Source organism: Narcine bancroftii, chromosome 4 (genome assembly GCF_036971445.1).
Source record: "Narcine bancroftii isolate sNarBan1 chromosome 4, sNarBan1.hap1, whole genome shotgun sequence".
In the NCBI taxonomy this organism is placed as follows: Eukaryota; Metazoa; Chordata; class Chondrichthyes; order Torpediniformes; family Narcinidae; genus Narcine; species Narcine bancroftii.
Genome location: NC_091472.1, coordinates 72,558,530 through 72,583,034, shown reverse-complemented (window position 1 = coordinate 72,583,034; position 24,505 = coordinate 72,558,530). Strand labels below are relative to the sequence as shown.

General features: G+C 38.3%; 1 protein-coding gene across 3 annotated transcripts in view; it reads right to left on the bottom strand.

Moving 5' to 3' along the window:
• The window catches only part of tiam2a (TIAM Rac1 associated GEF 2a), a 227,221-nt gene that overhangs the window by 113,011 nt on the left and 89,705 nt on the right, over nucleotides 1-24,505 (bottom strand). For all 3 annotated transcript variants that reach the window (XR_011355801.1, XM_069931598.1, XM_069931599.1), the window contains 11 exons: nucleotides 21,239-21,318; nucleotides 17,528-17,645; nucleotides 17,131-17,262; nucleotides 11,579-11,697; nucleotides 11,275-11,468; nucleotides 9,481-9,581; nucleotides 8,691-8,804; nucleotides 7,685-7,841; nucleotides 4,331-4,455; nucleotides 4,203-4,238; nucleotides 1,527-1,677 (listed from right to left, as the gene is read on the bottom strand). Coding sequence is in view for 2 of the 3 variants with exons in the window: in XM_069931598.1 (XP_069787699.1) it covers nucleotides 1,527-1,677; nucleotides 4,203-4,238; nucleotides 4,331-4,455; nucleotides 7,685-7,841; nucleotides 8,691-8,804; nucleotides 9,481-9,581; nucleotides 11,275-11,468; nucleotides 11,579-11,697; nucleotides 17,131-17,262; nucleotides 17,528-17,645; nucleotides 21,239-21,318 (1,327 nt within the window). In the remaining variant the exon portion in view is untranslated. The remainder of the gene's footprint in view (nucleotides 1-1,526; nucleotides 1,678-4,202; nucleotides 4,239-4,330; nucleotides 4,456-7,684; nucleotides 7,842-8,690; nucleotides 8,805-9,480; nucleotides 9,582-11,274; nucleotides 11,469-11,578; nucleotides 11,698-17,130; nucleotides 17,263-17,527; nucleotides 17,646-21,238; nucleotides 21,319-24,505) is intronic.

The window sequence follows — 24,505 nt, the reverse complement described above, 5'->3', positions numbered from 1 at the left end:
GAAAAATGCAGATGCTGCAAAGTAAAAACTCAATAGCTCAGATAACATCGGCAGACCTCTCACTGTAAATAAATGAGTGAGGTAAACAAGAAAATTGCTGATGTTGGGATCTAGTGCATTAAACAACAGTGCTGGAGAAACTCAGCAGGTCATGCAGCATTCATAGGAAGTAAAAGGCAGGAATATTGAAAAACAGGCATGTGCCCAAATAAAAAAAGGTGGGGGGGGGGGGGTGGGGGATGGTGGAGAAGAAGGGGAAGAGAGAGGAGAACAGGCTAAAGGGTGAGAGGTCATAGGTAAATACAGGTGGGAGGGTAGAGGAGAAGAAGTAAAAAGTGATAGGGTCGGGGCTGGAGGGCCAAGAAAGACAATTCTTTGATAGGAGAAAGGAGGGGGTGGGGAGATGTAAGGAGAGAGAAGGGTAGGGAAAGAGAGATCAGCAAAGGAGGTAATAGAAATTCAATCCTTAATCCTCTATTTCCTGCACATCTACCCCATCCCCTCTACCCCCACAATGTGACAAGAACAGGGTTCCTCTCTTCCTTGCTGATGACCTCACCAGCCTCTGCCTCCAACATAGTATCAATTCCACCATCTACAATGGAATCCCACCATCAGACACATATTCCTCTTCCCTCTCCACTTTCTCTAGGGATCATTCTCTTCATGACCCCCTCATCCACCATCACCCCCTTTGTATCTACCCCTATGTCCATAAGAAGTGCTTGCATTTATACCCCCTCTCTCACCCCTGTTTTGGGTCCCAAACAGTCCTTCCAGGTGAAGCAATACTTCAACTGTGAATCTGTAGAATTCACTTGTTCATCTATGGGACAAAGCACTTTCTTTTCCTTGTTTGTGATTAGTACACCTGCTGATTTCCTGACTCCCTACCAGGTCGCCAACCTAATCAAAATGCTTTACTCTTCAGTTGGCTCCAAAATTATTTTTTACCCATTTCTTTTATAGATGATAATATTTCAATATTTGCTGGGTAATCTGTTAGATTTTAAGCATTTATAGGTTTTTTCCTTTTACAACTAGTATTGTCTTGGAAATCTTTAGCAATTAATTAAATATAGACAAATATTTTGTAAATTACTGCACCTTGGGAAACTACACCACAAACTACAATATTTTACCAAATGCACTAAACTCTTAAGTTATAAACATCAAATCAACATCAGGTCACAAATTCTGTGGCAAAATCTTGAATTTAAATATATTTTTAGAATTTGTTTTACATAAAATAGCTACAAGTACTATTTTGATTATAACAACAATTAAAAGGTCTCACTCACAAGTTAGATTTCTATTAAAACTGACAAGCATAATCAAATGGAATATCTGCTCTTTCAAAGCAGGTGAATTGGTAATCTCAATCATGAATCCATGCTGATACATTTTCCCTACACTTGAAAAAATAGTTGAGAAAACAAAACCAAAGTAGATAACTTAATCTACACAAATTTAATTTGCAGACCTAAACCTACTTGGAAAAGAGCAGAAAACTGATTAGTCAGTACCTGGAGGTGGCTGTGAAGGATTGAAGCCATGTCTTAAAAATGGAGGTGGTGGAATAGCTGGGTTAAAGCCTGGTGGAGGGATGGTCATTGACACATGAAAAGCTGGTGGCTGCACCATACCAATTGCTGAAACAGTTGGAGTCACTGGCATCTGAAAACATATTACAATTCATTGAATAAAGAATGATTTCTGCTTCACCAATTTAAAACACTCAAAGTTCACATCCTTAAAGATTCCAGAAATATGGTGTTTCAAAAAAGCAAGATGCGTTGAATACATCAGCCTTTATGGCACTTAACTTACAAGTGTCTGACACATCTAGGCTTTCACTTGCAGCAAAGAGGGACATTTTTAAATAATAAAGTGCCAGCTCTTAAATAATTATGTAATAATACTGAGTTGAGGCAACATACATTTAATTATATTCTGGTTCTTCATACAAGAGAACTTAAACATCATAGGTACAGGCCCTTTGACCCACAATGTCTGCACTGAGCATGATGTCCAAATCAAACATAAACTCTGTTGCTTGTACATAATACATATCTCTCTATTCCTTGCATATTCATGTGTACATCAAGATGCCTCTTAGAATACTATCGGTTCTGCTTCCACCAAGACCCTGGCAGCCAATGACAGAATTTTTGTTCTCACATTTAACTTTTTGTACCAACTCAATTCTGAATACACAACAGCACAACACACAAGTGTTAATGAAAGCGTATTGTCAACACAATACCATTTCACATTCAGAATCCATTCCAACAGAAAAAATATTAGTAATGCTGGTACAACAGATGCAAAGAGTTTCTTCCAAACACAATAGTTTAATGTCAAAGGTTATCTTAATGAAGAAATGAAAAGTTGGGAGAATAATTTGGATAAAGTACTTCACATCTGTATCATTTCAAAACTCCATGTACAAGATTAGCTCCTACTCATCAAGCATCACTTTATAGAATTGCCTTCTTTCCACTAAATTGATATTTTATAAAGAGTGGTTCATAGCTATCATTTTAACACGATTCAAAGAGCTGTGGATTAAAATTCCATTCCAAAAATTTGAACTCACAAAATGAGGCTAATTATCAAGTAATGTGATTAAGGAGTGCAGCTACATTGGAAGTGATGCCATCTTTTGCATCAGATGTTGAACAAATCTAGAGTACTTCTCACCGATGGCCTGACCAATATTTACACCACAACCAGCACTGCAAAACTACAGTAAAACCCCTGGTATCGGGCACGATTGGAGATTGTTAGATGCCAGATAAGAGTATTTTCCGGTTGCTTGAGACTTACGGTAACAACGCCAACTAATATACCTGCATTAAGAATAAATAATTTAAAAGACAAAAATACTATACTTACACTGAACAAACTTCATTTGCATGAATATATAAACCTTATATATAGCATTTTACTTTATTTTCATTCATATTCTTTGAAAACATTTAACTGTTGCTATATCTGCAGGTTCCTTCCCCTCCATGATCCACCCAAAAGGTGAACAATAACATAGATAATTACTCCCCCCCCCCCCCCCCCCAAAGTTTACAGATAAAGTTTCTAACCAGGGCAATTCTTACTAAGCAGGGATAAGGAGTCACTTTAAGAGGGTCACCCCAACAACGAGCTGCACCAACCAGCTCTTCAACCTGGGCGATGCCATTGCTGTTTCACACAACTTTATTCAAACAGCTGCTACGAGCAAAGCACAACCAAGGCACTCAGCTGGCTGAATATTTGATCGCAACTTCTCCAAAGGTATATATGTTACTTCAGAAAACATTTACTTTCATAACTTAAAAAAAAAAATTACTTTTTTTAACTTATCATTTTATTCTTATTTATTTTAATTTTAATGTATTTTCCTCTTTTTTTTGCCAGTTGTTTGAGGCTGCTGGTTGCTTGAATTCCAGACAACAGGGGTTTTACTGAACAAAATATCTATCCATCATCATGTATTATTTTCAGGATATGTCTGTCTAGCTTTCTGTATTAAATTTCAACAGAGAAAATACATTGACCCAAAATTTCTGTGGGCCACATAAAGATCAGGAAAGACCCATTAAAGCAATGCTTTTACAGTATCAGCTACCCGGGTTCAAATTCTGAACTGCCTTTAAGGAGTTTGTACATTCCCCCGTGACCTGCATGGGTTTCTTCCAGGTGCTCCAGTTTCTTTCCACCTTCTAAAGACATACAGGATACATATATTAATTATGTATTTGGACAGCACGGGATTGTGAGCCAGAAGGGTCATTTACCATGCATTATGTCTAAAAATGTTTTAAAAGTCCAAGTGTTCTTTAATAAATTACAGATACACCTTGCACAGATTCCCACTCAAAAGTTAATACATTGGCCAAGCTGAATGTCAAGCTGAGAAACTTGGCTCATATTTAACTTCAACCAAATTTTCACAGAATAACCATTATCAGAACAAATTTTCTCAGGGGTAGGTGGAAACTTGGAAAATTTTAACTAATTTTATGTGTATTGAAATAATAATTACTTTCAACTCAGAGTAACTATTTCAAATTTTGCAATTATATTTGTTAATGACATACAAAATTTACACAAGGTAATCCTTCTACATTAAAAAAAATCAGTAACAGGAGAAATTAGCTTACAATTTTGAAGGACTAATGAAAGTACAAAGTTCCTCTTACCTGTGGAATAAACTTTATGTCATCAACTTGTTTCTGCTACAAAAGGGGAAAAAAAACATGTTTTACTGAAGGTTTTAACAGATTAAGTACTGGAAGTCTAATTTCTAAAAATTAAATAATGTTATTACTTGAACAGGCAGCAGAGTGACAGTTTGAGTGAATGTCTCTCCCTCTGAAGTTGGTGGAGTGTTATCAGTTGTTACAGCTTGGGGCACATTCTCCTTTATGGATTCAGAATTCCTAGATTCCCACTCTGAAATATTATGTCAAAATGTTAGAATCAGAATTTATTGTCTTGAGCAAATCACGAAATTCAGTGTTTTGTGACAGCATCAATAGTGCAAACATTCACATCATAAACCATCTTACAACCATATATTAAAAAAATAGTGCACAAAAAGTGAGGCAGTGTCTTTGGTTCATTGATTATTCAGGAATGTTATGGCAGCTGTTGACAACTTACAGAATGGCATTCTGGAATTCATTGAACACATTACTTATATATATAAAAATAAATAATAGACAGTAAAATCCCCATTGTCCAGAATTCAAGCAACCAGCAGCCTGAAGCAAACTGCAAAAGAATCTGCTGAAAATAAATAATTAAAAAATACACATCTAAAATTGCACCCCTCCCCCCTTCCAGCAGTCAGTTGGCCAATCCATGCCATCTCAGGCAACCAGCAAATTCACTTATCCGGCATCTACCAACCCCCATAGGTACCGATACAGGGGTTTTACTGTTTATATTTTTTTTAAACATTTACATTTCTTTTAACTTACATTTTCTGTCTTAAGAAATTAAAGAAAGAGTTCAGGCATCAAGTTGTGAGTAAAAAAAAAATGAAAATCAATAATCTACAAAACAGTGTCATATATCAGTCTGATCAAATCAATTCTCTAAAGAAACAAATAAAGAACGAAGGTCCCTTATTCTCAAGATACAAAACTGAAATACCACCAATGTAGGAAATGGGAAATAAAAACCCTGGATATACTGATCAGTATTAAAGGAGTTATCTTTCATGATAACAGAGAAAGGTTTGAGATAAAAACATTCTTTAGGTTGCTTAGAAAGAGAGAAGGACAGTGAGGTTTCAATACTGTATTACATTTTAGGAATTGGGCTCACAGCAGTGAGACTTAAGAGCAATGAGACTCAGATGAACTTTGATTCCAAAACCATGCCTGACATGAATGCGTACTTTTTCTGAGAACTGCTTGTTTGCATATCAATTTTGCAAGGTTTAAAAGGTTAAATGCACTTTTAGGCTTTAAACTCTCATTCAAATAAAGCAGGCAAAACATTTAAACAGTTAAATAGAAGCAAAAATAAACTGCAGTTGCTAGAAATATTAAATATTTCTGGACAATGTTGTAGATACTCAGAAAATTAGATAGTAACTGCAGTAATATAAATAGATTTAATATTTCAAGATGATGGTTTTTCATTCGAACTAACCTGACAATGTAATGTTTATTTTCCACAATTGTACCTGCTGGGTATTTCTAGCATTTTCTGCTTTCATTCTTGAGAGTTGTTTCAATGCTTAGAAAATGTCCTAATTTTTTAGGACTGGCAGCTGACAGTCGATTGGAACAGGCATCTAGTCTAATGTTTTAATGTTAGAAAACTTCATGAGGTACTGGAATTTTTCTCACATAGCAAACATTTTATTCCACTTGACAGTGAAAACTAGAGTGCACCTTCCTCAGATGGAACAGACCAAGGTGATTATGCATTGTTTGTAACCCATTTCTAACAACGGAGTCGAAATTTAAAATGTTTGAAATACAGATTGTCCCCAACTTACGACCTATGCGACTTACAACCATTTGTACATATGACTAAAACAATACTGTATAAATTTTTAAAAATAAAGAAAAAAATATATGTAAATATAAAAATTACGCATCGGGTCGGGATCCAGGGGGTGTTTATTTTGAGGGACCAACATGGCGGCGGCCATGGGCCTAAAGCACATCGAGACTCCGCTGGCGCTGAATGTGTTTTATTTTCGGGACACGAAGGCAGTGGCAGACCCAGTGTTCAAGGTGGGTGAAGTGAGTGCAGGCCAGGTGCTGGTGGACAATGGATCTTTCCAGTGCCAGGTGGGCTGGGGCATGGACCAAATGCTGTGGCTCCAGCTTAACTATGTGTTGGCCCAGAGTAACATATGTCCGACTTGCGTGAATTTTAAAGATTCGACCAGTTTGTCAGAACAAAATTCAGACTTATGTCGGGGACCATCTGGTGGTTACTTTGAGCTCTACAGTGAAACAATGATTAGTGCCATTTGATTTTTGGCAATTATTTTCCACACCAGATTCTCCATCTGTTCTATATTTATTGAAAATTAGAAGAACCAAAGTGTTCAAGGATACAGAATTAAAATTAGATTCGACATCATCTTACTGCATGTTGAGACAGGCTCAATGGACCAAATGGCCTGAATTTGTACCTGTAGTGATGCAGGCATCTCATGTTTGAAATTCTCCTCCACAATTCAAATCCTCCTTTGTTTTCAAACTCTCCACACAGTCTATCTATTCATTTTTCTTTCACCTGTTCTAGCCTGATAATTCCTAAAAGCCTGAGATGTCTGTGCTCTTCCAAATCTTGCCTCTTAACCATTAGTAAATTTAACTCTATTGACAGTCATGCCTACAACTGTTAAATTTTCATGCTCTGAAATTTTATTCCTTAATCTCTCTACCTGTTTTAAAATTACTCTTAAGATTTTTAATCAAATGTACTAAAATCTCTTTGAACGGCTAATATTATTTTTTGCTGGATTAACCTCTGAGAGTTGCTTTGGGATATTAGATACTTTGTAAAACAGAATCTGCTTACATAGTAAAAGCCTGAATGAACACATTATAATAAAATCTTCCAACATAATAATTTAAAAGCTAAATCTCTGCAGAGGGAAAAAAGTTAAAAATCACTCGCCCTACCCCCCCCCCACCCAATTTTCTCACAATGGTATGTGCAATGGAATTTAGAGCATGCCTGCAATGTTTTCCTTTTGCTTTTTCTTATTTAATTGTTAGTTTATTTCCCATTCCTGTCTCCAACATACATTCAACCTTGTCATTATATACATATATATGTCCTTTCTCTAAATTTCACTTGTATGGCAATAGAAGGGCAGATGTTAGGTGGCAAGTTATGGGTAAGAGAGTGGCCATGGCCAAATGCTGGTTTTCAATTAGTCAGATGGCATAAATGATTCAGTCACAGCAGTACATCAGCATGAGAAACAGATGCAAGGATCAAAATAAATAAATTTGGTGAATGGTTCCAGACTGTTACCTAGATGAACAATATGTCTCAGATGTTCAACACACACCTACATAATAAAGGTTGATTAATAATTCATCACATACACATCGATATCTGAAAAGGAAAACCGAAGGGAAGACTTATTCAAATATATCTAAGGCACTTGAAAATCACTATGGAAGAATGGTGAACCTACCATTATTAACAGTTTCTTGGTCAATCATGCCTCCTTCAGAGAAGCCGTCAAGATCATCTAATTTCAATTTTTCCCACGGTATATATGTGACTCCGAGGTCAACATCCCAGAATTGCTTATATTCAGGTTTCACACCTTTGTTTAAAGCCCAAGCAATCTGCAGACGATAAATGATTATTAGACTATAATATAAATATAATCCAAACAAAAGACATTTTACATGTAAAGTTTATCATTGCATTTAGTTTCTCTTTTCTTCCACTGATTAATTACTATTTAAAACCACTTCACAAAATATTCTTTAACTAAGAAAAAAATCTACTTTGCTTTCGGCTATCATTCTCTGAAAAGGACTGACTAGGGAAGTTAATTCAAGGATGTTCTTGATAGGTTGATTAGGTTATTAGGAGAAATCTAAACAGACTGCAAAAGATACATACTACAATGATCCAGGTACCTCAACTGTGCCAATAGCTGTTGACAGATAGAAGGATGATATAAATAATTACCCATGTCATAATAAAGTAGAATTTAATCATAGTCACATAGAACTTAAATATCTCATGGAGAGGGCACACGAGTTGCAGACAGCAAATTCATTCCAGCACAGATGTAATATGTACAAATTAAATACTACTCTTCCAAATAAACAAATTCTTCTTCCCTATTATTTTCCTAAGCCTCAGCAATTTATTTCAAATCAAATGGAACTGATTTACCACTGGAATGCAATGGACACCTGTAATGCTTTTCCCCTTTAGTGGGATCCATGCCAACATTCACAGGGTCTTGGACTATGACTTCTCATTAAATGGTCGATAAATCAATCCTACATCACCATTCATTACAGCAAAGAATCAGCTCAAAAATATTTATCGTAAGCCATAAACTTTTTCTACATATTTAAATAAACAAAATTAAATCTTTTGTTACTTTCAGTTCAAGGCACCAATCAATATAAGTAACTTCATTAATAATCTGACCTTTATTCAGAACTCACACGTACCTTAATAATTTTAGATCCCATTTTAAAGGATCCTGTGCTTAATTTTTGAAGGGCACGAAAAGCATCTTGCCGATGAACCATGCAAACATATGCACACCCACGAGGTGGTATCATCTTGAAGAAAAATATAGCATTTATTGTCAAATAAATTTAAATTACTATTAGAAATGATATTTTGTTACTTAACCTTCCTCAATTACAAACTTCATCCAGCTCAGTCTGATTCATTGCTCCACCAGCCATACTTATTATTGTATCATCTGGAATTTGTTTTGTAGATCAACCTAAATCTCGTATACATTTTACGTTCCAGCTAAAATACATCAATAATGTTTAATTTATTTAATTCAGGGCAATTTTTAGTGATTTTACACACTGCAATTACTACGAACTGGAAAGGAAATAGCCAAAAATACACTGCCTCGGAAAAGTGAGAAACACAAGAACTACAGATGCTGGAATAGTGAGAGAACAAATTCATAGAGAGAAATGGTCAGGCAACGTTTCATTCGCAAGAGTCAATGATCGACAATGAGTGACCATTTATCTCCATGGATGGTGCCTGATCTGCTGCATCCCTCCAGCTTCTCTTTATCCGCTACCTTCTAAGTTACAGACTAGATGCCAAAATACATGATGGTCTAAAGAGCCATATTTGTTGTACATTTTAAGATTCTACAAACTCTCTTTCTTCCCCCCATTTAATAATGTCAACAATCATCAGTTGTCAGTGAACATCTCAAAGTTTGAATTGCCAAATGTAATTTCCAAAGTATCATAAATAACTTACATTTATTGATTCAATCTGACCAAATTCCTCAAAGAGATTTGTTATATCTTGCTGTGTTGCTTTTTTGTCCACTTGACCAACCCATAGTGTGGTACTGCATACTAAGCAGAAGTAAGAAATAAACAAAGAAAAATTACACATCCAAGGTGAAAATTATTAGCAATCCTACAACATTCTTATATGTTCAGGTATAAAATTGTGGGAAATTTTCAAGTAACAAACGGAATATAACATAAATTGTGATGTCTGTGCATGTACATGTGAAAAGAAAGATTTGCATTGCATTATGGCACTTTTCACAACCATGATATACAGCCAATGAAGTAGTTAAAAAACATTGTAGTTATTTTGAATCATGGCAGCCAAGATATTGCAATTTGATAATGAACAGATGAATTGTTCTGGTAATATTGTTTGAGAAATAAACACCAGACCAAGAGAATGCCACCCTCTTGAGCCCCAAAACCGGCCTCATTTCCAAATAAAATTGTTGTGGCAAGTTTATTTTGAAAAACACAAGAACAGAAAAGTTATTGGTTTAATACCCCACTTAAGTGGCAGTATTTCCAACAATTTAGCACTCCTGCATTGAAGCTTTCACAAGATTTGGGAATAGAATGTAAAACTATTTTTTCACAGAGAGGAAGGTGCACTAACACCAAGCCATTGGTGCATTTGAAGGAGGTATTTTGCATTATCCTGGTGAGCTTATGGTGCATGGTCTAGAAGTTTAATATCCTATCTGTAACAGAACTACTTGAGCTGAACACTAAACTCTCACTATTACCTAATCATTGTTTACTCGAATATCCATGACCTTTCATGTTTAAGGATCTGTCTAATTATTCTTCCATTTCTTGTTTTCCCCAAAAATGTTCAATTTATCCACCTGAATGATGTTGGCACCACTGTGCTCATTCCACTACCATTACCTTGAACTGCTTAAAACCCACCCAGCTATTTTGGCCAATTTCATTTTTACACTTTGACAAACTTACAAAGTCCATAATTCAACAATTTGTTTTTAGGACAGGAAATAGTTGGGAAATCTGCATCTGCCATAATGGCACTACCTTTATTCCCTCCAACACCTTCCCTCTCCACAACTTAAAACATCCCCCACCCCCCCCCACCCAGTTCTGAGAAAAGGTGATACAGGTGATTCTCTTAACAGAGACTATTATTCATTTTTATGCAAGAAATTCCCTGCAAACTGATGATACCCAATTGTATAACAGTCACCAGGGCTGATTTAAGTTGCCTTTTTTTTATGGTAATAAAGTTGGATCAAGAAAACTTTCACTTTGAATACTCTCATATTTATAGATTTACCAATTTCTGTGGCAAGTCATCACATTTACAACATTGTTTAAGTTAACTTTAATCAACTGTGCCTTCCTGCAATTTAAAAAGAATGCACAAATGTTGCAAACCTTTCAGTAAACCACAATTCTTAACAACAAACTCAGTTGTGCAGCATCATATAACACAAATAAACTGTTGCACTGTACGAACTGTTATTATACCCTCCATTATGGGGAAGATTTGTGTGTTTTGAACTCTGGAGAAACAAAGCAGAATTATTCTTTTGGATAATTCAATCAAGAGATTACGAATAAATTGGCTTTACATGAACGTTTATTTGATCACTCTGATGCAGCACCTGCTACAAATGTCACCTGATAATTTCTAGCAAGTATTCTCTGATCTCAAGGTACCAAGAAAAATTACAAATTGCTTTGTATTCAACTCTATCAAAAATACAAGCAAACTAATCCTTTGGTTCACACATACCACTAAGTGTCTTAGATCTGACAGGAGGTAGACCCTTTTTCTGGCGTTCTTTTTCACGTTCCCTTGCTCTTCTTTCACTAGAATATGATCGCGATGACTTTCTTTTTCTCTCTTTGGATCTAGACCGTGAACGCTTCCGATGCTTACGTTTTCGAGACCCTGATCGGGATCTGGACCTTTTCTTTCGTGGTGATCTAATTAAAGACATTTGCAACATTATATTTTCTAACTTGCAAAAATAAAAATAAAAACATGAATGTTATTTGAAATTAAATGCCTCAAACTTAAATACTAAATATACCACCTTGAACGAGATCTTGAGCGTGTCCTTGATCTTGAGCGCACTAAAGGTTTCTTTTCTTCATGCTGAAATATTTCTTCTTCAATGAGATCCTGACCATCAGGTGCATCAATATCCATATCCTTAATTCCATGGAAGTAATACAAATCAAACATGGTATAAATTAAATGGCAAAAAAAATGCAGACCAAATATACTTAATTTGAACTGAACCATGTGAAGAACATTAACTGCTGTGAAAATACATGAAACGGCTCTGGGTGCACTGTTGATTTTCTTGCCTGTTTGCGTATGTGAGTACATTTGCCAGTGTTAACCTTTTAAAAAAAATGAGTATTATAAACTAGTGCAAAATCCATATGTTCATTTTTAGCTGTCGAATAATAACATTTAACTAAATCTACAGGATCCCTCTCTCCAAATCAGAAAGACAAAATTAATAATGCATAATTCAGTAAGACCGTCAGTCCCAAGCTCTGCAATTCTTGGGGGATACCTTAAATGTTGATGCATAAAAAGTGGTTATCTTCCATTTAGTTAAAGACTACTGCACTTGTATTGCTAAGCAGATTCTCTCAACATTAAGCAAATTTCCGGGTTAGTCCCAATAATTATATGACAATACAGTCATTAGGGGTTCACTGTTCACAGATTATGATGTACTTAGATTACTGGGACTCTTGTATGGTAGTGTATTTTTTTGCTCTTTCTGAACATTCTTCCTCCAATTTATTTTTGGGTCAAATATCTTGGATTATTTTCATAGCTGAGCCCCAATTATCCAATTCTTTCAGGTCATCATACTTGCATTGAGACATTTGCAAAAATTCAGAAATGAGCTTGGGTAAACATCGAGCAACATCCATCTCATGCACATTTGTATGGCTTCTTTCTTTTTGTTCACAAGTAAATATAAAAGCTTACTTACAATTTTAAAAATATACTAACTTGTCTTTAAAGCTAAATTGAGAAACAAATCACTAATACACATAAAATACAGTGCAACTCCAATTATCTGAAATGGTTGGGCCTATGTGGAATAACTGGTCATTTTTTTAAAAACAACCCAGTATCAACAGCAAATCATTCGTATCAATGTTTAAACAACAACAAACAATATGGGAAGGCTTTTTAAGCAATAAAATAATGTTTCTCACCAAAATAATGCTGGACGCAATGCCATTGCCTATCACCAAGACCTCCCAACTGCTGCTGCCAATCCCCAACAAGTCCCCACCGCTGCCACTAATCACTGGGGAGATTTTCCAGGCCGGTGGAACACACTGACCACCGGCTGGTTCGCTGCAAGCTCAACCTTCACTTCAAGCCAAAGCCCAGGAACAATAAAGCCCCCAGAAAGAGGTTCAATGTTGGAAAACTGCAGTCAGACGAAGCGAGAGGAAACTTCCAGGCAAACCTCAAAGCAAAGCTCGACGTTGCAACCCGCCTCACGGACCCGTCCCCTGAAACCCTCTGGGATCAGTTGAAGGCTACCATACTGCAATCCACTGAAGAGGTACTGGGCTTCTCCTCCAGGAAAAACAAGGACTGGTTTGACGAAAACAGCCAGGAAATCCAGGAGCTGCTGGCAAAGAAGCGAGCTGCCCACCAGGCTCACCTTACAAAGCCGTCCTGTCCAGAGAAGAAACAAGCCTTCCGTCGCGCATGCAGCCATCTTCAGCGCAAACTCCGGGAGATCCAAAATGAGTGGTGGACTAGCCTCGCCAAACGAACACAGCTCAGCGCGGACATTGGCGACTTCAGGGGTTTCTACGAGGCTCTAAAGGCTGTGTACGGCCCCTCACCCCAAGTCCAAAGCCCGCTGCGCAGCTCAGACGGCAAAGTCCTCCTCAGCGACAAGATCTCCATCCTCAACCGATGGTCAGAACACTTCCAATCTCTTTTCAGTACCAACCGCTCAGTCCAAGATTCCGCCCTGCTCCAGCTCCCTCAACAGCCCCTAAGGCTAGAGCTGGATGAGGTTCCCACCCTGGATGAGACATATAAGGCAATCGAACAACTGAAAAGTGGCAAAGCAGCAGGTATGGATGGAATCCCCCCAGAAGTCTGGAAGGCTGGCGGCAAAACTCTGCATGCCAAACTGCATGAGTTTTTCAAGCTTTGTTGGGACCAAGGTAAACTGCCTCAGGATCTTCGTGATGCCACCATCATCACCCTGTACAAAAACAAAGGCGAGAAATCAGACTGCTCAAACTACAGGGGAATCACGTTGCTCTCCATTGCAGGCAAAATCTTCGCTAGGATTCTACTAAATAGAATAATACCTAGTGTCGCTGAGAATATTCTCCCAGAATCACAGTGCGGCTTTCGCGCAAACAGAGGAACCACTGACATGGTCTTTGCCCTCAGACAGCTCCAAGAAAAGTGCAGAGAACAAAACAAAGGACTCTACATCACCTTTGTTGACCTCACCAAAGCCTTCGACACCGTGAGCAGGAAAGGGCTTTGGCAAATACTAGAGCGCATCGGATGTCCCCCAAAGTTCCTCAACATGATTATCCAACTGCACGAAAACCAACAAGGTCGGGTCAGATACAGCAATGAGCTCTCTGAACCCTTCTCCATTAACAATGGCGTGAAGCAAGGCTGTGTTCTCGCACCAACCCTCTTTTCAATCTTCTTCAGCATGATGCTGAACCAAGCCATGAAAGACCCCAACAATGAAGACGCTGTTTACATCCGGTACCGCACGGATGGCAGTCTCTTCAATCTGAGGCGCCTGCAAGCTCACACCAAGACACAAGAGAAACTTGTCCGTGAACTACTCTTTGCAGATGATGCCGCTTTAGTTGCCCATTCAGAGCCAGCTCTTCAGCGCTTGACGTCCTGCTTTGCGGAAACTGCCAAAATGTTTGGCCTGGAAGTCAGCCTGAAGAAAACTGAGGTCCTCCATCAGCCAGCTCCCCACCATGACTACCAGCCCCCCCACATCTCCATCGGGCACACAAAACTCAAAACGGTCAACCAGTTTACCTATCTCGGCTGCACCATTTCATCAGATGCAAGGATCGACAATGAGATAGACAACAGACTCGCCAAGGCAAATAGCGCCTTTGGAAGACTACACAAAAGAGTCTGGAAAAACAACCAACTGAAAAACCTCACAAAGATAAGCGTATACAGAGCCGTTGTCATACCCACACTCCTGTTCGGCTCCGAATCATGGGTCCTCTACCGGCACCACCTACGGCTCCTAGAACGCTTCCACCAGCGTTGTCTCCGCTCCATCCTCAACATCCATTGGAGCGCTCACACCCCTAACGTCGAGGTACTCGAGATGGCAGAGGTCGACAGCATCGAGTCCACGCTGCTGAAGATCCAGCTGCGCTGGATGGGTCACGTCTCCAGAATGGAGGACCATCGCCTTCCCAAGATCGTATTATATGGCGAGCTCTCCACTGGCCACCATGACAGAGGTGCACCAAAGAAAAGGTACAAGGACTGCCTAAAGAAATCTCTTGGTGCCTGCCACATTGACCACCGCCAGTGGGCTGATAACGCCTCAAACCGTGCATCTTGGCGCCTCACAGTTTGGCGGGCAGCAGCCTCCTTTGAAGAAGACCGCAGAGCCCACCTCACTGACAAAAGGCAAAGGAGGAAAAACCCAACACCCAACCCCAACCAACCAATTTTCCCTTGCAACCACTGCAATCGTGTCTGCCTGTCCCGCATCGGACTGGTCAGCCACAAACGAGCCTGCAGCTGACGTGGACTTTTTACCCCCTCCATAAATCTTCGTCCGCGAAGCCAAGCCAAAGAAGAAGGAACACTCACTGGCAAGTCAATGGGCTCCTCTCTTCCTGGTCACCAGAACTGCCGACTCCAAATCCTCCCCTAGGCCAACCACAGACGCACACTGAGGAGTGTGGTGTGCGTGCACGGTAGTAGGCTGAGGGGAGGGTTCAGAGTTAGCCATCGGGAGCTTCAGTGTGCTGAGGAGGGAGGTCCCGCTGGGACAAGGGATTCTTCCGACCGCTTGTAGCTGGGAGACAGTGGCACGTAGTTTGAGGAGAGTTGGAGAGAAAAGTCAATAGGGGAAGGCAAAGAAGAAATGGAAAGAAAGAAGGGAGGGAGTCACCTGAAATGAGGACAATCTCGTTCGAGTGAATTTTTTTCAACCTGTGAGGTCAGTTTAGCTCTGAAAAAATTTCAGATAAATGAGGATTTCGGTTTGGTTTCAGATATCCTCATTTTTACAAAATGTTTTTAAAAAATTGAATAAATTAAGATTTCGGATAATTGGGAGTTCTACTGTAACTGATGACATTTAATATTTACAGCATTAGCTCATTTTACATGATCAACTAATAACCTTTCCCTTATAAAATTATGACATATTTTTGAGAAATGTACAAATATGTGTCCAATCAGTTTCTTTATCCAGCTTGGATTGTTTAATTATTGAGGATAATTGACATTGTCGTCAATGTATTTTCTAGGAAAGAGCTGGAAAAAAAATTGAAGTTCAAGTGACAAAACTCAGGAAATAAGCCAGTAGATTTGGTTGGGATTCATCCAGCAGAGAACTTACAAGACTAGGCCTTCTGCTCTCAAGACTTTAACAGAGATTAAATTAATCCTCATAATTCATTCCAATATTCCACTTCAGATTTATTTAAACATACAGCACAGGCCCTTCCAGCCCATGAGCCAATGCCGCCAAATAACTTAATTAACCTATAAAGCCTGTAGTGACTATCTTCCATTATAGTTGCCTGGAATATCCTTGTTTATGACTCGTTCAAGAAAAAGATCTATAACAAAGTTGAAAAGAGATTTCCAAGGTTTATCCACTTAAGTGGATTACTGCTTATCACAACTTTGATATACAATTAAATGATGCTTAAAATATACTTAATGCGACACTTAACATGGCCAATAAAGTTTTCAGTCTATTCCAAGACCCTCCATCTTTGCAGAACTAAGACAAATTCAAAACTGACTGTCTTATCTCAAAAACACAAAGAGTTAACTAGCTCTCTCTGTGTTTTTGAGATAAGAAGCATGATTGTAACTTGGCGGCAGCAAGATTTATGTCAACATCTACAGATTTTCCTTGCAACTTGCATTTTAACCCTTACAAAGGTGGGAGGAAGTGGGAACACCTAGAGGAAACCCAAGCAGACATGGGGAAACTCCTAACGGGAGGAACCTGGGTCGCTGACGGTGAAATAGCATTGTTCTCACCACTACACTAACTGTGCACTTTTTTCAACTAATGATGAGTTAAGTGTTTTTAATTTAAAAGGTTTGGTATTCTACAAGATCAGCAACAACCAGATACCTTTCTTGGTTATAACAAAGGTAGGTTCTGAAAATTAACAAATGTGATATAACCAGTCCACACTTACTGAGTGATACGAGCAACAGATAACATTAACTATTTTTTTATTTAAAAGTTACACTTTTAAAGTACAATGTACACTTTACATCACCTGTCTAAAGAAAAAGGTAAAAACTCCACAACCAAGACTGCTACACTTTTCACAATTTTGACAGGATTAAAATGACTAAACCTATCTTTATTTCTTCTACCTGCTGTTGTTGCTCAAGTGGGTCCTCCACTCTTGCATCCTGCTCTTGTGGCTGATGGTGAGTGCTGCCCTGGGAAGGGGTGACTGACTGTTCAGATCCAAAAGTTAGCTCTTGACTGTCCAGTGTTGCATTCTGCAAAATGAAGCATTTCATAATTATACAAGTGCAAAGGACAATGCTCATTGGCCGTAATTATCCAGTTGCTAGACACACTTCCAGTTACCAAAATATCATATGCAGTTATTCACTCACTCAAATAACAGCACAAGTATTGCTCATCAGTACTGGAAAAGTGTAAAAACGATTTTAAAACCAATCATGGTATTGAGAGCTTTTAAGACCAAATATACATGAACATATTGATCATATTAATGACTTTTCATGTATTTCCATGTACCTCCTGGGTCTGTTGTTGTTCCATCAACTGCTGTCGAAGCTGCTCAAAGTTTTGTTGCTGGAATTGCTCAGCCAGCTGTTGAAAAAGTGATGTGTTCATGGTCTCAGTTACAAGAGGTCTGCAAGTCAAAGAAGTAACCATTTACCAAATAGATGCAAACAACAGTTCTTCTCTAAGAGGCAATGGGGAAAATTGTCAGTGAATTCTGAATATTTCATCAGCATTTAAATCAGCCAGTTTACAAATGTTACAACGGGATATGCTCATCATTTGAATTACATCAAGGCAAGTGATTTTCTTCTTCAGATGATGGGCAACATTATGAAACTCTAGTTTCACTAAAATGAAATGCCTTTTTAACTGAAATTATTCCTTAGAATGACCACCCCAAAGAGGAATTTAATACAAGACTTGCAACTTTCTCTATAGCTGATCATTAAATCCCACATTGAACCAACATATCTAAAAGTAAACATGTTTATTTGCTGGCAAGTATGCCAGAAATAGTATGAAATTAGTGACCCAGTGATAATTTTGTGTGCATAACGCCTTCATCTTAATTATAACACCCTCTGATTATCACAATAATTTAACAGCACAGACAGTTTCTGGTTCCTCTGGAAACTGAACAACACTATCAATCACTGCCCCGAGAGAGGAAGGGAGAAATGAAGTGGCACAATGAAGGCAAATATTGTCCTATTCTATAACATAATATGCCACAAGCTAACAGCATCTTTCTCTGTAACTCTAAACTCTGTCTTCACTGTTGTACTACTAATGGGCTGATGAGTTGGACATCTCATAAAACAAACTTTACCAATAAACTTTAACTTATTTTACTTTGTTGTAATTGTTCACAACTGTTCTTTGTTAAGTATTTATGAAAGAAATACGAGACAGAGGAAGACTTACAATATAGAATCATAATGTTATAGGAAGCATTTTGTAATTGAAACCTAGTTGTTCTCAGGATTTAGTTACATTCTCTGTTTGCAAAGTGTAGCCTAAAATAAATGGTATCTAATTTAACTTCTGAAAATACAATGCAGCCTGACATTGTTAGAAAGGTCTGATAACTACATTTCCAGAGATTTCTTGATCATCTAATAAATGGCTCCCTTACTTTAACTTCTCTTCTGTAATATTTGACTTCAAAATGAGAGTTATCACCTTTTAATGTTACAGCTATGACACCATATTGATTTTACAACGATAAGAATTGTTAAAGGTCAAATAATTAGGTTGGTACTGATGTAATTCTGCTGTATGCTTCAATTACAAATTTATTTTTTCACAAAATAGACATGGCAGAAAATTAAAAATCTTTTCCTTTTATTTGTGATAGGTATCAAAACCTTAAGTCACAGTTAGAAAATACAAATATTGTAATGGAAATTACTGCTAAGAAATCTGACTTTATCCAAATTCTTCCATAAACTTTTACACATTTTCAAGTCAGGGAGGTTAATTACAGGAATGCAAGCATCTTCAAGAATTATGGAAGAAAGTTAGCAGCTAATTAATTCAAAAGACAACCATACTTCAAAATACAAAGTAGTTACATGTCATTTCCCCATGTAATCAAATAGATGATACTATACACTGTCATTTAAGAATGTAGCTGCCTGATCACAGTGGGATTCCACTTATGGGATTTGGTTTGGAAACTATCAACTATGTAACATCCATTAGTACTTTAACGCCATCAAAACTAGCCAATGGTATTGATTCAATATGTTTCTGTGCCACTGTAACTACACAGCAGAAGTCAATAAATAAATATAAAACATTAAAGTCTGCAGACACCATAGCTGAAGTAAAAACACAGTGCTGGAGAAACTCAGCAGGTCTAACACTGTACTTCATATAGCAAAGATAAAGTTACATAACCAACGTTTCAGGTGCCTGCCAACATTTTTTCAAACCTTGATGAAGGGCTCAAGCCTGAAACGTTGGTTGTGTACCTCAATAAATAAATATTCATGTTAATTGACCCTCAATTAAATTGTTTCTGACTTTTGGAAAAAATAGTTGATAGAATCTTGTCTCAATTCCTCAGTCTCCGTCACATCTGCTCCAGGATGAGCTCTTCCATTTCATAACTTCTGAGATGTCCACCTTCTTGAAAAAAGCTTGGCTTTCCCTCTTCTGCCATCAACGCAGCCCATATCTGCATCTCCTCCATTTCTCATACATCTGCCCTGGACCCCTCTGCCCCGAGATGTAACAAGAACAGGATACTCTGACCTTACCTAGTACCAATCAATCTTTGCATCCAACATATTACCCTCAATTTCCACCACCAGAAACATCTTCCCCTCTGCTCCCTCTGGAACTCCAGTATCTACTCATCCCTTCCCATTAATAGGGCCCTCTACTTATGATTGTGACCACAAGAAATGAGTCACTAATGCCCATATCTCCTCTGTCACCACCATTGGGGGCCCTGAAAAGTCCTTGCAAGTGAATCACAGGGTCATCTACTGCATCCGGTTCTCCTGTTGTGGCCTCAACTACGTCGGAGAGACTAGACACAGAATGGGAGATTGTTGAGCACCTTCACTCTGTTGGTGGCAATAACAGAAACCTTCCAGTGGCCAATCATTTTAATTCAACACACCATTTACACACTAACATGTCTATCCATTGCTTTCAAGAGTTCCAAACCAAGGCTAACCGCAAAATGAAGGAACAACATATAATATTCCATCTGGGCACATCCATCCTGATGGCATTAACATCGGCTTGCAGTTTCCATTAACCTCCCCCCTCCACTTCCAAGCCTAACTTTCCCTATCCCTTCATCTTCATTCTTCCAACTTTCCACCCCTTCCCTCTCCATTCGGAGAGCTACCATCCCCCATCACATCAGCATTTTCCTCATCTACCCTCCCACCCATGATCTGTTAGCCTACTCCTCCCCCTCTCCCTTCCCTCTTATTCCTTATTCAGGTGTCTGCCTAATTTTTGTTGATACCTTAATGATGGGCTCAGGCCTGAAACATTGGTTAACTTTTACTTCTGATGTATGCTGCATAACCTGCTGAGTTTCCCTGACAATCTTTTGTGTTGCAGTTCAATCACAGCACCTGTAGACTTTCTTGTTTAACTTGATAGAAACTTCACAGCTTCTGAATTCTTGTGTAACCTGGGAAATGCCTGTACTTTGCATTGCATTAAAAAAATCTCAAAAACAATATTACATTCCATTTATGCATTAATTATTATTTTTTCTTCCAGGTATTATAATCACTGTCACATTCTGAATATTATATCTGAATATTCTAGTCTATAAGTATTCTAATGGTTTCATGAGTCAAATGTGCAATGCAAAATTATGCTTAACAGTTAAACATGACCCTTTGGTCAACACCCTAACACCACCCCCCACTTTTTCTGATACTGCCCAAAAATATCCTGAAGATCAAGGTGAAATTGTTAAGCAAGTTACTAAAGTGAAATCTGGGAATCATTGAGAATTAGCTATACAAAAATGTAGCACAAAGGATTTTATTTTTGATAAAAATATGGAACTTGCATTTCTGCAAAAATAACACTTTATGAAGTACTGATATTAATTTCAACTCATTACCAGTATCTTTATACAAGACAATGAAAATACAATTCTGTCTCATCCTTCTTAAAAGCAATAAATGCACCAATTTACAATTGGAGGGTGAAAGATATATAAATAAAACAATTTCTTACAGCTGGGATGTGGATGTTTCTTTCTTTGTTTCATCCGAGGGATCATGCTCTTCATCATATTCAAATCTGTCTAGAAGTTTCTGTAATAAATCATACAAATCAAGTTCAGTATTTCACAGCCAATTGCTTTAACAGTGTTTTGTCATGAGGCACTGTTGACGCATTCAAATTGCAATTTCTTACAAAAAGGGAAGGCTCCACAAATATTTATCTCTACTCAGACCTTCCTCCACTGTTTCCTATCTAGCCCAATCCACACATCCTTTTATTTATTTTTTCTTAAAATGTTTAATGAGGTATCCCAAATATGTTTAGGTTTCTTCAACATACCTCTTGGTTAAGGGTTAAAGATTTAAATCACTCCCTGAGTAAATTCTTTTTATAACAGACCTTGTCACATTTTAAATGCAGCACAGCCAAGCTTGTGTGCAAATTTAACCCAATTTCTTTCTAATTCAATTTGGTCTTTTGAGAAATTAATCTCAGGACTTTGCTATAATCAATTGAAGAATTTGTTTATGTGTCACCATGAAGCATGTGGAAAGCATAGGGTAGTGAAATGACAGGTACAGATTTTTAAAGGAATCTGATGGATCAGTGAACATCATGGATGAAGACTAAACGGGCAAAATTAACATGATCTGTGATCACAAACTCCCAAGCTCGAGGAAACAACGTTTTTCGGTTTTTACAACGTCTATTAAATCTATTTGGCTTTTCTGCTGCAAATTTTCTGGCTTATTTAAAATAATCCATACCATGATTCAAAATACATCACATGTCCAAAAATGCTCAATGGACTCTGACCATGGCTGCCATCATTATTATAGTCAGTGAAAATAGTAGCAGACCTCAGGTACTTACACAAATTGCAGAAAGTAGCAGATACATGCCATAACAAAAACAAGTCATTCATTTTAGGAAGTAAAATAAATAGGACAAACAAAATATGATAACTTAACTATCAAGCAGAAACCAATACACCTGGGGGTTTGTACCACAAATCTTTGAAGAGGCAAGGAAAGAGAAGGTGGTAGAATATAAGAAATAGGAGCAGGAGCAGGCCATCCAGCCCTTCAAGCCTGCTCTGTCATTCAATGTGATTGTGGCTGATCTGATGATAAGCTCTTCTCCACCTATCTTTTCCTCATATCCCTTAATTCCCTTACTATGTTAAAAATCTATCCAACATTGTATTAAATATATTTACCGAGGTTGCCTCCACTGCTTCAATGGGAAGCAAATTCCACAGATTCACCACCCTCTGGGAAAAGCAGTTCCTCCTCATCTCCATCCTAAATCTACTACTCTGAATCTTAAGGTTATGTCTTCTACTTCTGGTATACTACTAATGTAAACAACTTACCTACTTCTCTTATCTATGCTGGTAAAAGAAATATAGAATTTGTGGCTTTGAAACAGAACAAGGAAACTTCTACAAACACTATGTAGGTGGGGGCACCACACTTTCAAAAAATTTTTCAAAGTTAGGGAGAGGATCTGGAAATGATGTAGCTAAGTGATGGTATAGATGCAGAAATTCATTGATGTGGAGAGAAAGGGGAAGCTGAATTTTCTTCTTTAAATAAAGGGGATTTGTTATAAAGATTCTGAAGATAATGGGGTGTTAAAAGAATAACAAACGATGAGGATCTTGGTAAACAGAGGGCCAGATACAGATCAAGAAAACACACAAAATAATAACGTTAGGAGTAGAATAGTTTTAGAAACATTTCAAAATTGAATTGGATTCAAACAGGAAACAGTAGGGGAGTATAACTAATTTATAGACTTGTGTTAACTTTATTTTCTTTATTTCCAATGAAAATCTGAGATTAATGATCATCATTAGGTTAAGAGCAAATACTGCACTGTAAGGACCTGAAATTGAAGCAACACAAAGTCAATGTTATAAAGTCATCCAAACTAACGACCATTAGGTCATGCAGGAAATAAAAAGTAAAATAATTTTTAAAAAGTAGACATCTGTGTCCACTTTACTTGAATTTTAAGTCTTTATTTAATGGAATTGAAACTAAACTAAATGTACTCCAAAACTAATGGAGATTAATGATTCTGATAGCCAAAGTGCAAAAAAAAAACACTTCTTTCGTGGCCTGTTTCTAGACTATTTAACGATTTGGGCAATTGATTTGGTCAGGCAACAGGACAACTAATTTTTTCTTTTATTGTGCATATTTATGGAACCGTGAAGGAACTAATTAATATATACTTCAAGTTTATTAACATCCGATTGTATAAGTACAACCAATGAAACACTGTTCTCTGATCCTCGGTTCAAAATCACCTAAATATAATACAGGTGCACGATCTTTTATCCGAACACCTAAAATCCGGAAAGTTCCAAAATCCAGCAAGTGATCTGTGGTAATCGGGGGAGGTGGGCAGGGAAGAATGCTGGGCGGCCGAGGGACCGGCGGCCGGGGAGACTGCTGGGCGGCCGAGGGTCCGGCGGTCGGGGGAGGCGGTTGAGGGTCCGGCGGTCGGGGGAGGCGGCCGAGGGACCGGCGGTCGAGGGAGGCTGCCGAGGGTCTGGCGGTCGGGGGAGGCGGCCGAGGGACCGGCGGTCGGGGGAAGCAGCTGAGGGACTGGCGGTCGGGGGAAGTGGCCAGGCAGCCGAGGGAGACTGCCGGTCAGCCGAGGGGGAGACGTCCAGGTGGCCGGAAGGGGGTGGAGGTAGATACAGCAGAACAATTCAGGTGGACTTTCCGAAATCCAGAAAAATCAGAAATTCGGAACACACTGTCCCCCAAGGGTTCCGGATAAAGGATCGTATACTGTACAAATTTAACACACATACAAGCGATACATATTCAGTACGATGCGGGATGATTTAGTCTTCAATGATTTTTTTTGTGCCCTCTTCAGACAATGATCCCAGTAACTGGGGGGAGGGGGGGAAGGGAGATCCCAGTGATCTTCTCTGCCGCTCTTATGGTCCTGTGAATTGACATCTGATCCAATGATCAAGAGCAACCATACCACACTGTTATGCAGCCGGCCAGGACACTCTCGATAGAAATCCTGTAGGAAGTTAATAGGATGGTGGCTAGTAACCTTGACTGCCTCAGCCTTTTAAGTGCAGTCGCTGTTGTGCCCTCCTGACAAGTGAAGAGATGTTGTATGTTCAGGATAGGTCATTTGGCATGGTAAAAGTGAGCTCACTCTCAAATTTTAAGAATAAATTGGATAGATACATGGATAGGAGAGGTCTGGAGGCTTATGGAATGGGTACAGGTCACTGGG